At 43.9% G+C, this 14,220-nt stretch overlaps 1 protein-coding gene across 1 annotated transcript in view; it reads right to left on the bottom strand.

Annotated features, from left to right (window-relative positions):
• Nucleotides 1–14,220, bottom strand: part of faf1 (Fas (TNFRSF6) associated factor 1) — an 80,053-nt gene that overhangs the window by 4,859 nt on the left and 60,974 nt on the right. Inside the window, exons 16-18 of the mRNA XM_039002526.1 lie at nucleotides 12,081–12,161; nucleotides 11,712–11,789; nucleotides 3,637–3,849 (exon numbers count right to left, since the gene is read on the bottom strand). Coding sequence (XP_038858454.1) covers nucleotides 3,637–3,849; nucleotides 11,712–11,789; nucleotides 12,081–12,161 — 372 coding nt within the window. The remainder of the gene's footprint in view (nucleotides 1–3,636; nucleotides 3,850–11,711; nucleotides 11,790–12,080; nucleotides 12,162–14,220) is intronic.

Raw genomic sequence — 14,220 nt, forward strand, 5'->3', positions numbered from 1 at the left:
TGAATTTTGGGACTAAATCAATAAACTGCAATTGTTCTTCCTGTGCGTTTCACTGTTTCAGACTTGAAATGAACGCAGATGTGATGTCTAGTTCAGTTGGACACGAGGATCATTTCATAGCACTGTTTATTTTGACTAAATCTAGAGTTTTGTCTAAATCATTCTACACATTGGTACTGTTCAAACATTTCATTTTCAGAAACCTGGAACATCAATTAGGGCAAGGTTAAACTCAGCACAAAGTACAGTAACACAACGTGAAGAAAAATATCCTGTGAAGACAATGTATGGGGGTCTAAAACCTAGACTGAGCCAAGTTAACTCACAACTGGAACAACTAAGTATCTAGACCACATACACAGTACATACTGGTTCTGGTGAGTGTGAAGAGACATGTTTTGCTCTTTGCGTCAACATGTAACTTCCTCCAATAACTAACAAGCAGTCAAAGAAACTAAAGTATAAAGTCAGCGATGCATTTTATTTTATTTCTGTTTAATCATCTTCCACTTAATTGCTTTCTTATTGCTGGCAATTATCTTGAGTTGTCATGCAGGGGAAGGAGAGAATAAGTTTAAACATTTGCGGTGTATTACAAATGCAATAGTGGTACATCCGCTAATCCGAGCAGAGCAACAGTGGAAGCGTCTGGAGGAGATTGAGGCTCCTTTTAATTAGAGAGGAGAGCTGCAGGATTAGACGGACTGGGCACTGTTCAGATGCACAAACACACTGGCACACACTGCTTGGCGATGTCCACAATGGCACCCTGTTTTCTATGTAGTGCACTACTTTTGACCAGGGCCCACAGGGTAGTGCAGTTCCTTTTACCAGGGCCCATAGGGTAGTGCACGATATAGAGAACAGGGTACCATTTGGGACATACCCATAAATTCTGCTCTCTCTTTCTCCTGTCCTCCGCACCATGTCTCTACTGGAACTTCATTGGAGATGAAGACATTTTTATCTTGGCCTAAAACACGTGGATTTTAAAGTGTATTTAAGAAGATGTGAATAAGGCATGGATCTGCTTGAATAGATGAAGGCATGTGTGCCCACCTGAGTGTGTGAGCATTTGTATGTGTATCAATGTTTGTGTACTGTATATGTGTCTAGTGTGCGCATGTGTATAAGTGTGTGCATGTGTGTGTGCGTTAGCTAGAGTGAAGTGTTTGTACCCCCATGTTCCCTACAGACCTGGATGGCAGGCTGTCTGGGCAGGCCTGCACACACACACACACTCCCCTTGATTAATGGAAATCCCATTTTTGTTTCCACCACTCCAATTAAGCAGGTAGTTAAAATGGTGCTCATTAGCTACCTGCCACAGCACAGAGCAGAGCGTGGCCAACAGCTCTAATTACTGGGAGAAGTCCAGTCGGTCCGGCGCCGTGCACCGTGGCTGCAGAGGAACCAACCGAGGAGAATACTGTTGACTGTATCCTAAGTAGCCAGCGCTCTTCTGTGTATACGTACTGGCTAATTAATATTCAACACATTATAAATGCACTTGTGGATAGAAGTCACACACACTCACGCAAGCACACGAAAAAACACATTTCTCATTAGCCCACCATGGCTTTTAATTATACAGAAATCCTCTAACTATCTGAACAGTCACACTCTCTGGACACTGGGGATTGAGATGAGCAACAAACTGGAGCCACATGCAGGGGTGAGCCAATTATGACTGTGGACTTCTCCTGCAGAGATGTTACATTACAGGCTGCTGTGTTGATCACTGCTTAGTACCTGTAGTTAGCCAACCAGAGGTACTGAGCAAATAAAGATAAACATACTGTAGAGTTAAATAATGGTCATTAGTTACACTTTGGTTCCACCTTGTTTAAAGTAGGGATGTGTTCAAGACAATTCGATACATATCTAATTACACAGGCTCCAATACGATACAGGAACGATACGTTTTAGTTAAATGATTTGGTGCGATTAGAGAACAAATCGATGCGTTTCGGTTCAACGCAATCCGATGCACTAACATTTGTTGCTGCTGATCGAGCTCATGACCTGGGCCTCTGAGCTTGATCTGTCTGAGCTGTGTTAGGTGTGTGTAAATGATTGTACACTGAGTATATCAAATATTAGGAACACCTTCCTAATATTGAGTTGCGTGCAACCCCCCCACCCCTTTTTGCTCTCAGAACAGCCTAAATTTGTTGGGGCATGACTCTAGGTGTCAAAACATTTCCACATGTCAACTCCAATGCTTCCCACAGTTGTGTCAAGTTGGTTGATGTCCTTTGAGTGGTGGACAATTCTTGATACACATGGGAAATGGAGCTTGAAAAACCCAGCAGCGCTGTAGTTCTTGACACAAACCGGTGAGCCTGGCACCTACTACCATACCCGTACAAAAGCACTTCAATCTTTTGTTTTGCCCATTGACCCTCTGAATGGCACCCGTACACAATCCATGTCTCAAAGCCTAATAATCTCTTCCCCCTTCATCTACACTGATTGTAGTGGATTTAACAGGTAACATCAATAAGGGATCATAGCTTTCATCTGGATTCACCTGGTCAGTCTAGGTCATGGACAGAACAGGTGTTAATGTTTTGTATAATCCGTGTAGGTCTATGGCATATGTACCTTGTAGGCACCTGAGTTGAGCCATAATAGCGTTGGGCCAGTAACCAATAGGTCGCTGGTTCGAATCCCCGAGCCGACTAGGTGAGAAATCAGTCAATGTACCCTTCAGCAAGGCACTTAAGCCTAATTGCTCCAGGGTCGCCATCAATAATGGCTGATCCCTGGCCTCACTCGCCGAGGGTGTCTCAGGGAGAGTGGGATATGCAAAAAAGTAACATGTCCAATTCACACGTGTATAATACACACTAATGTGTGAAATAGGACAAATGTAAGCACCCACCTAACAATAATAATTATTAGGGAGACCAGGCTTCTACCACCCCACTACCACTACCAGATTAGGGGTGTGCAATGGAGACTGTTTTTTGTCTCCAGTATCTTACTTTTACTCCTGTAAATCACTTTTTTCAACAGCACATAACCAATATAATTTGTTTTTACTCAACTAATAAAGCCTAATATCATGCAAGCCATTTTAGCATTTGAATGCTGAAGGTGCCGCGCAGATGAGCTAGATCAGGAACAGGCCGCCTACCTCGCGTTGGTCAGTGCGCAAAGCTGGGCACAGTGCTCAGTTTGACTAGGCTACTGACATTGCCTGGAGTTGTTCTGCATGCAAAATTACTTGTAGATCAATGACTGTCAACACAGTTAAGCCTACATGCAGTTCCACACTAAAGGAGAGGCTGCATCAGTTGTCACAATAGGAGTTATTTTTTTGGAAGTTAGAAAAAACATAATATAAAATATTTTCTGATCGACGCATGCTACATTTCAAATCGGTTTGTGGCTCGATGCACTTGTATCTTAAATATTTGTATTGGGGACCGATACGTATCGGTGAATCGCTACATTTCTAATATAAACACACTGTGGTCCCGTGTGGCTCAGTTGGTAGAGTATGGCACTTGCAATGCCAGGGTTGTGGGAACAATTCCCACCGGGGAACCAGTACGAAAAAAGTATTTAAATGTATGCATTCCACTACTGTAAGTCGCTTTGGATAAGGCTAAAAATGTCAATACTTACGTTTCTGCGGGGGAAGGTGGTGAGCAGTTTGAAGTCATCCCAGGGGTAGCCCTTGGAGGCCACAAAATCAAAGAGGACCTGCAGCTTGGTGCTGCCCAGGAAGCGCCGCACCAGAAACTCACCACTAGGAGTTCGTATACGCAGCTTGCTAATTGGCTCTCCTTCCTCTGCAGGCTCTGGCGGCAGGGCATGTTCCAATGAGAGACGGATGGCCTAAACAAAGGGGAGGGACAAAGCGATCATAGAGTTAGGTAGGGAAGGGGGTGATTATTCAGTTGGACAATGACTTTTAAGTGTGATTAATTTGCTTACAATGACATGGATTCACTTTGTTTCGGGGAACTTTAAAACGACTATTTATGAGGCAACATATGAATCCACAAGGCATCAAATCCTCTGGCCTCTTCTTCCAAAACGTGTAGGCTAGTCTTTGTGTCTCATTAATAAAGACATGCAGTACAACGCTAACTCGTGCCGGGGTAGATTAGATAACTGCCCAAAACAAATAGGATGGCCTCATCAACAGCAGGGAAATTAATCAGGTCTCCAGTGTCACAGAGCAGGACCTGCTGCTCCCACGGGGCTCTTTCCCTCCAGCTTGTTGTTCCTGTTTTGACAGAGGGTAGCATATGCTGTGACAACACACAGCAGCTTTATTTACCAACCATAATGCAATTATATTTCATAAAAGTGTACAACAGTAGCTCATTAGCAGCTCCAGGCTTTGAGTGGGAGCGTGCCAGAGGCACTCCCCAGGTAGGTGCCTGGTAAAGGGCCCCCCAGCAGCACACTGCACTGTGGCGTCTAAAGCCACAGAGCACACGCCTCACTTAGGCTCTGCTTCGCACAAAGAACACAGGAGCATAACCACTCAACGCAAAAAACAAACACCACCACAGGAGGGGCGGGAGGGGGCAGGGGGGCAGTGTGCGCACCTGACAGGAGCACCATGAGGCCACTGGTACTAGTGAATAATGACATCACCACTCCCCCCTCTGCCTCCCTTTCATCTCCCTCTCCACACAAAGACAAAATCACAGAAAGCATTTCCCCTTGTACTCATGGGTCTACTGAGCGGTTTGTTTCCCTGCGGGGCATTGTGACGGGTGGTGCAGGGCAGACAGCCGGAGACGTGAGGCAGACTTGAGGTCTGGTCTGTGGGTACAGACAGTGTGTAGTCCGGGCGGCTGAGTGGGTGGGTGTTTGGCTGGGCTCCAGGTGTGGGACACCATGCTGCCTTGTTTACTCATATACAATGTCAGAGAAATTAGGCATTGGAGCAGCCAGGGATAAGCAGCACAACTCTGAATGGTTGGGACAGCTGTTGTCCTTCCTCCACACACCATACAGACACACTGGCTCCGCTTATTATCTCCCAACCTTCTACCTGATGACCGACAGCAGTAGTAGTGGGTGATCGAGCGAAACGATCTGGAACTAGGTCTGTGGTTAGAACTCTAGCCTTGTTAAAATACAGTTGAAGTCTGAAGTTTGCATAGACCTTAGCCAAATACATTTAAAAGTAAAAATTCCCTGTCTTAGTTCAGTTAGGATCACCACTTCATTTTAAGAATGTGAAATGTCAGACTAATAGTAAAGAGAATGATTTATTTCAGCTTTAATTTCTTTCATCACATTCCCAGTGGATCAGAAGTTTACATACTAATTGGAGTGTATTTGGTTGCATTGCCTTTAAATTGTTTAACTTGAGTCAAACGTTTTGGGTAGCCTTCCACAAGCTTCCCACAATAAGTTGGGTGAATTTTGGCCCATTCCTCTTGACAGAGCTGGTGTAACTGAGTCAGGTATGTAGGCCTCCTTGCTCGCGCACACACTTTTTCAGTTCTGCCTACACATTTTCTATAGGATTGAGTTCAGGGCTTTGTGATGGCCACTCCAATACCTTGACTTTGTTGTCCTTAAGCCATTTTGCCACAACTTTGGAAGTATGCTTGGGGTCATTGTCCATTTGGAAGACCCATTTGCGACCAAGCTTTGACTTCCTGACTGATGCCTTGAGATGTTGCTTCAATATATCCACATAATTTTCCTCTCTCATGATGCCATCTATTTTGTGAAGTGCACCAGTCCCTCCTGCAGCAAAGCACCCCCACAACATGCAGCAACCCCCGTGATTCACGGTTGAGATGGTGTTCTTCGGCTTGCAAGCCTCCCCCTTTTTCCTGCAAACACAACGATGGTCATTATGGCCAAACAGTTCTATTATTGTTTCATCAGACCAGAGGACATTTCTCCAAAAAGTACCATCTTTGTCCCAATGTGCAGTTGCAAACCGTAGTCTGGCTTTTTTATGGCGGTTTTGGAGCAGTGGCTTCTTCCTTGCTGAGCGGCCTTTCAGGTTATGTCAATATAGGACTTGTTTAACTGTGGATAAAGATACTTTTGTACCCGTTTCCTCCAGCATCTTCACAAGGTCCTTTGCTGTTCTGGGATTGATTTGCACTTTTCGCACCAAAGTACCTTCATCTCTAGGAGACACTCATCCCTGCACATGATTATGGTTGTGCTATGATATGTGTTGATGTCTGTCTGTGGCTTATAGCTAGTGGTCTTCCTCCAGGTTGTTTGTGTCTCTCCTGTTGTGGGGAGTGTCCTTGAGGCTTCATTACTGAATCCACCAGTGTGTCTGTCTTCACTCTCATCATTAAATACTAGGGTCGGAAACTTTCCAGTAAATTTCCGACATTTCCCCAAATATCTTCCATGGGAAGTTAAGCCCGGGAATTTTGCTTCAATTCATCAAAAAAGTTAGCTTATAACAGTGAACCTTTTTTGTGGGACACACACAAGGCAATTCTAGGTCTTGTAGCATATTTTGGTTAAACTATCCCAATTCAATGGAATTGCACAGTGCATTCTTCCATCACATGTACAGCTAATTCAAGATCTTGCACACTAATGAGATGCTTTCTGTCAAGTTTTGATTACAATACTGGCTGGGGTGAATATATATGACAAACATGATTTTTTGTTAACTAGTAAATAGTAGCCTACAGTAAAGTGTGTTTAAATCATTTCTAACTTGTTAACAATTTCTGCTAGTTAGTTTCTGCTACCATTTGGGGTTTATCTTGCTTAAGCCTGCTAACTGAGGAGTGTTAATTCACCTGTTCCCATACATGTTTCATTTTAAAACATTTATCTTACAAAGGAGTTGTTTAATCTAACAGCTTAACTATTTATCTGTACATGGAATTGTATTTGCTTTTCTTTTACAAATTTTCTTCCTACTCTACAGGAAATTGCCACAGGCACCATCTGATGTGTGGAGACATTTCACTGCAGCTAATGTCGAAGGGAAAGCTGTGTACATTTGCAAATACTGTGCCAAATCATATGTGAAGAATGCAACAAAGATGCAGAATCATCTGGCGGAGTGCATAAAGTTCAAACAGCGCTCACAACAAGCAACCCTGACAAAAGTCCCTCTACTTCTATTCAAGGTGAAAATGATGAATCAGATACCTTATCGATAGCAACAGCTCATGGTCCTCCTGGAATCAGAAGTTTTTGACTTAATGGAGGAACGTAGTCAGAGAAATGCTGATGAATGTCTTGCTCGAGCTGTGTATGCAACTGATGCTCACAGGCAATGTGTATTGGAAGAGATTTCTGAATGTTCTTCGCCCAGCATACACCCCTCCAACCAGACTTTATCTACTAATTTGCTGGATAAAGAGTTCAGAGTTCAAGTGAAGGTCAAGCAAATCATACAGAAAGCAGACTGTATTGCAATCATCTCTGATGGGTGGTCGAATGTTCGTGGGCAAGGAATAATTGACTATATCGTCACCCCTTAACCAGTATTCTACAAGAGGACAGACGCAAGGGACAACAGACACACCGGTCTCTACATTGCAGATGAGCTGAAGGCAGTCATCAATGACCTTAGACCACAGAAAGTATTTACATTGGTGACAGACAATGCTGCAAACATGAAGGCTACTTGGTCTAAAGCGGAGGAGTCCTACCCTCACATCACACCCATTGGCTGTGCTGCTCATGCATTGAGTCTGCTCCTCAAGGACATCATGGCACTGAAAACAATGGATACACTCTACAAGAGAGTCAAGGAAATGGTTAGGTATGTGAAGGGTCATCAAGTTATAGCAGCAATCTACCTCACCAAGCAAAGTGAGAAGAATAAGAACACCACATTGAAGCTGTCCAGCAACACCCGTTGGGGGTGGTGTTGTCATCATGTTTGACAGTCTCCTGGAGGGGAAGGAGTCTCTCCAAGAAATGGCCATATCACAGTCTGCCGATATGGACAGCCCCATCAAGAGGATCCTCCTGGATGATGTATTTTGGGAGAGAGTGGTAAGCAGCCTGAAACTCCTGAAACCTATAGCAGTAGCCATTGCACGGATTGAGGGAGACAATGCCATCCTGTCAGATGTTCAGACTCTGCTTGCAGATGTAAGAAGAAATCCGTACTGCCCTGCCCACTTCTCTGTTGCTCCAAGCAGAGGAAACTGCAGATCTGAAATACATCAAAAAGTATGGGCTTCTGCCTGAAGCCCATACATGCCGCAGCGTACATGTTGGACCCCAAGTATGCTAGCAAGAGCATCCTGTCTGGTGCAGAGATCAACAAGACCTATGGTGTCATCACTACCGTGTCTCGCCACCTTGGCCTGGATGAGGGAAAGGATCTTGGCAGTCTGGTAAAGTACACTTCCAAGCAAGGGCTTTGGGATGGAGATGCAATATGGCAGTCGTGCCAGCATATCTCATCAGTCACCTGGTGGAAGGGACTTTGTGGATCTAAGGCTCTTTCCCCTCATCCTCCAAATTCCACCAATATCAGCCGCCTCAGAGCGCAACTGGTCATTGTTTGGGAACACACACACGCGCAACAGACTGACAAATACAATGGTTGAAAAATTGGTGGCTTTTTGAGCCTGACAACAAGTCATCCTCAACAAGGCTGGAAAGTGACAGTGAAGATGAGGCCTCAGAGTCTGATGTTCAAGAGGTGGACATTGAGGAGGTCCAGGGAGAAGACATGGAAGCCTGAGAGGAAGACAACCAAAGCTTTAGTTTCTAGACTATCATTTTACAGATGTAACATTGAGAAAAGTTTTGGGAGATGCGATGGATCATTGGGGATCATTCAATATTCCCTTTCTTTTGTTGTCCAGTGAAATCATCCCATGTGAAGAGTCAACTCAATTAAAGTTAAATTTGTAACTAAATTGTTTTTTAAATTTGTATTGGAAGGATTTAATCATTTGCAATTATGTCTACTTATGATAAGGTAAAAGGTTTATGTTTCTGTCTCCATATAAGGTAAATACACTGCTCAAAAAAATAAAGGGAACACTTAAACAACACAATGTAACTCCAAGTCAATCACACTTCTGTGAAATAAAACTGTCCACTTAGGAAGCAACACTGATTGACAATAAATGTCACATGCTGTTGTGCAAATGGAATAGACAAAAGGTGGAAATTAAAGGCAATTAGCAAGACACCCTCAATGTGGGGGTGATTCTGCAGGTGGTGACCACAGACCACTTCTCAGTTCCTATGCTTCCTGGCTGATGTTTTGGTCACTTTTGAATGCTGGCGGTGCTCTCACTCTAGTGGTAGCATGAGACGGAGTCTACAACCCACACAAGTGGCTCAGGTAGTGCAGCTTATCCAGGATGGCACATCAATGCGAGCTGTGGCAAGAAGATGTGCCATCCTGGATGAGCTGCACTACCTGAGCCACTTGTGTGGGTTGTAGACTCAAATTTATTGTCAATCAGTGTTGCTTCCTAAGTGGACAGTTTTATTTCACAGAAGTGTGATTGACTTGGAGTTACATTGTGTTGTTTAAGTGTTCCCTTTATTTTTTTGAGCAGTGTATATCCAATGCAAAAAACAACTACATTTAAATGGTATTAATATGCAAGTATTTCCATTAATTCCCATATATTCCCTGTTAATTCCCACGGAGAGTTTACACCTCTGAATATTCCCCAAAATGTGAAACCCTACTAAACACAGCACATGCCCTCCTGCCTGCCTCACACTTGACCAGGCAGACACACAACCAGACAGGTGAAACAGTTGACCAGGTGAAAATACACCTGATACAGTCACACACAGGTCAGGTCAATGACTAGATTGCGTTTTCCCCTGCTTTAGACTTTAAGGCCACAATAAGGTAAGCCTGTCTGAGGTAAAGGATGTGGTATAGACTGCATGTAAACAACAGAGGGGCCATTGTTGGGTATCATGTTTCTGAATATCTACACTGTTGCATACAAGCAGGGTCGGTTGGTGGAGAGGAAACCATGGCAACGGGCTAGAGGACTACAGTGATATAATTAAGACTGGACAGAAAGGTCTTTTGTTCGGGGCTGTTTAACTAATGTGACAAATCATCTCAGCTAGCTGGTTCACCTGATCCCTGCTGTCTGTGGAGTTTGCTGCTGAGTAAATAGCCAATCAGCTGGCTAAAAGGAGCTATATCTACAGCATCCACCACTGCGTTCCCACTGCGGTCCCACTGCCATAATTGTTTTTCTTTGTCCCACCGTGCTTTGTGCTGCACCTTTTGTTCACTTGGTTTCAATATGATCTTGTGTGTCGTAGGGAATTCAAACAGGACAATAACATCTCTGTATGACAAGCTTAACAGGGATAGGGCTTACTGTACACACAAGAGATTAGTACATGTCCCTCTGTCTCTCTGCCTCCACCATGGGGATCACATGTTAGCATTCACTCCACAAACAACATATATGGACATGCAGCACAAAACAGACAAATACTATAAAAAAGTATGTGGATACCCCTTAATTAGTGGATTCGGCTATTTCAGCTACACCCGTTGCTGACAGGTGTATAAAATTGAGCACACAGCCTTGCAATCTCCATAGACAAACATTGGCAGTAGAATGGCCTTACTGAGGTTAGTGACTTTCAACATGGCACCGCCATAGGACAGTTTGTCAAACTTCTGCCCTGCTAGAGCTGCCCTGGTCCACTGTAAGTGCTGTTTTTGTGAAGTGGAAACGTCTAGGAGCAACAACGGCTCAGCCGCGAAGTGGTAGCCGCACAAACTCACAGAACGAGACCACCAAGTGCTTTAGCGTGTAAAACAACCCTGTCCTCGGTTGCAATACTCACTACCAAGTTCCAAACTGCCTCTGGAAGCAACGTCAGCACAAGAACTGTTCGTTGGGAGCTTCATGAAATGGGTTTCCATGGCTGAGCAGCCGCACACAAGCCTAAGATCGCAATGCCAGGCGTCGGCTGGAGTGGTGTAAAGCTCGCCGCCATTGGACTCTGGAGCAGTAGAAACGCGTTCTCTGGAGTGATGAATCACGCTTCACCATCTGGCAGTCTGACGGATGAATCTGTGTTTGGCGGATGCCAGGAGAACGCTACCTGCCCCAATGCATAGAGCCAACAGTAAAGTTTGGTGGAGGAGGAATAATGGTCTGGGGCTGTTTTTCATGGTTCGGGCTAGGCCCCTTAGTTCCAGTGAAGGGAAATCTTAACGCTACAGCCTACAATGACATTCTAGACGATTCTGTGCTTCCAACTTTGTGGCAACAGTTTGGGGAAGACCCTTTCCTGTTTCAGCATGACAATGCCCCATACACAAAGAAAGGTCCATACAGAAATGGTTTGTTGAGATCGTTGTGGAAGAACTTGACTGGCCAGCTCAGAGCCCTGACCTCAACCCCATCGAACACCTTTGGGATGAATTGGAACACCAACTGTGAGCCAGGCCTAATCGCCCAACATCAGCGCCAGACCTCACTAATGCTCGTGGCTGAATGGAAGCAAGTACCCACAGCAATGTTCCAACAACTCGTGGAAAGCCTTCCCAGTCAAGTGGAGGCTGTTATAGCAACAAAGATGGAACCAACTCCATATTAATGCCCATGATTTTGGAATGAGATGTTTGACGAGTATGTGTCCACATACTTTTGGTCATGTACTGTATAAATGATGTATATTTTTTTTATCTAACAAAGTGACCATGTGTTTTCAGTTATCTAAGTAGGAAATGATTGTTTAACTCTAAACATTAACCATAATGTTCTCACCTCTTTCTCATCATCTGCTTCTTTCTGGATCTGTTGCAGGCGAAGCTGTTCTGCCTGCTCTCTCTCCTGTGCTTCTCTCTGAAACAGAAATATATTTTTATTAATCCATCCAGCTGACATCAAACCATTACAAATAGTGATCAAACAATCAACCATGTTAACAGGTTTACTGGGTGGTTTCACAATAACCATTAACGACACATAGTAATGGTCACAATCATAACATGATTATAGAAGGTTATCCACTTTAAAGTTGTGCTCTGTATAGATGTTTCACTTGAGTTTAATGCTAAAATGCATGCTAAAAACCCTCTAACATTTATCTGACGAGAATGGATCCATGCCATTGTGTTGTAGTTGATGCCCAACCTTTTTACGGTCAGCCTCTAATGACAGTTGGTAGGCCTCATCCTGCTCCCTCTTCACCATTTCCCTGGCTTCACGTTCATCCTGGATAGAGAAAGAGACCACGTTAGAAGAGAAGACAAATACCCTCAAGTTATGAGGTAACCAATAACACCAATAACAACAGAAGTAGTTAAAGTAAAAACAAAGTTGCTTTCTTCCTTTGCCACATGTTATATTGTTCTGTGTTGAATAGCTGTGATACCTGGCAGCTGAGCAGCAGGAAGTAGAATGAGAGAACTGAATGCTTTGTGTGGTTTAGCCAGACAAGGCTTGAAAGAGTATCATGTGGGAGAAGGGAATCCATCCGGGCCTCAACTTCCTTAACAGACCTGAGGGCTCTTTTCTTTTCCCTCAGAGTTCCTGTTTGTACAGAGGCAGACGACTGCCTTTCTACGGGCTGTGTGTAAGAGGCTTTCTAAAGCAGGGAGAAAGAACTGTTTCCATTGTGTCAGCAATGGCATTTGTTTTGGAGCCTGGGAGACTACCTTTTCTTTTCTGAACCCTGGACTTTGTGCCAATTACGTGAAAAAGTTGAGCTATTGTGATTTGTGGGGTTTGTGCACAGGGCAGGGGGAGTGGTCAATTCTTGCAAGCCTGAGAATGAAAAGGATACATTTTTCTGTTGTCCTAAATCATATTGGTCGCTGAACAGACACTGTAATAGCATGGTTGAGGACAAAAGAATAAAGGGTCACTTACCGTAAGTGCATTTGCCCAGCAGTCACGCAATAACAGTTACTGTAAAGTATAAGGTTCTGTACTGTGTTCATTCCTTTTGATAAAATATCATGAAACAAACAAACGTTGCTTTTACTACACATAACACACATTATGGACAGGTACCTTTCTTCATTTACTGGGTATTGAGGTGATACCATACAATACAGTTTCCAACTACTTATGTAGCCTTTATCTGGTATTAAAATAGATCAAAGGAATAAACAAAAAAGTATGGAACAGATTCTAACAGCCAGGTATTTCCTGCTGTTGATGCACACTCCATAACTAACTAAACAGACAATCCAGGTGTGTTTGGTTAAGTCAAGTTCGTTCAAATCTATGTGAAAGTAACTTTTTGGCTCTGCTGCAGTCTGTCCACCTCCCAGGCATATCTGTCAGTTAGTGAGGAATGCGAGTGTGATGTTGGCAGATGTCTGGGTCTGTCCTCAGAGGAATGGGCCAGCAGAGCAGGACAGCCTCAGACAGTGAGTAGGTGTGAGCTCAGAGCAGTCTGGGATAGCGGGGGCTGTGGCAATGGGAGTACATCAGGTCGGAATATAGGGAATCAGGTTTAGATTTTTTGGGGGATCCCCATTAGCCGACGCCAATGGCGACAGCTAGTCTTTCTGGAGTGAACCTGAATTCTTCTGAGTGACCTGTACTGAAGGGTGACTCAGAGTACACCAACACCCCTAGCCTTAGGAGTCCTCTGCTTGAACTCTCAAGTCCAAATGATGACTGATTACTGACATGCTGTACATAAATCTGACCCAAGGCATTCGACTGATAAGGGGGCCAAGGGGCCAAACAATTGTATTTAAATATCTATGACTGTAAGGAGAATTAGCTAATATGATAACTCTTTCCAATGATTGAAAGGCGGTCGGCGAGCTCAAGGAGTGACAAGTTCACTTCACAGCGAAGATGTATATGGTCTGGCATTTACAGGATGTGGTTGCAGATTCCTGTGGTTATTAATCACTCTGGTACATTACCCACTCATGATCATTTGTTCTCCTGATTTGTGACATTATCACTTCACATTTCCATCAATCCCGACAGGCCTGTGTAATTAACACAACCAGTGACCTTTATGGAGCCAGATCACTTGTCAATGTGCCAGAAAATAATATACTACTTGTCATGAACAGAAACATTCTAAATATGTCAAATTGAAAAGTCATTAAGAACCAAATTGCATGGTATGTTAAGTGAATAACAGTATTTCTGTTGACATCAAAAGCTGTCATATTCGCTTTGCATCTATGAAGACAATAGCAACGCAACCACCCAAGCTTCTACCCATGAAAACCTGTCCCTCAACTTCTCTAAACGGTGCTGTATCATCCAGCCTGGTCACACAGGACATACAGCTTGCTGC

Source organism: Salvelinus namaycush, chromosome 10 (assembly GCF_016432855.1).
Source record: "Salvelinus namaycush isolate Seneca chromosome 10, SaNama_1.0, whole genome shotgun sequence".
Classification (NCBI taxonomy): Eukaryota; Metazoa; Chordata; class Actinopteri; order Salmoniformes; family Salmonidae; genus Salvelinus; species Salvelinus namaycush.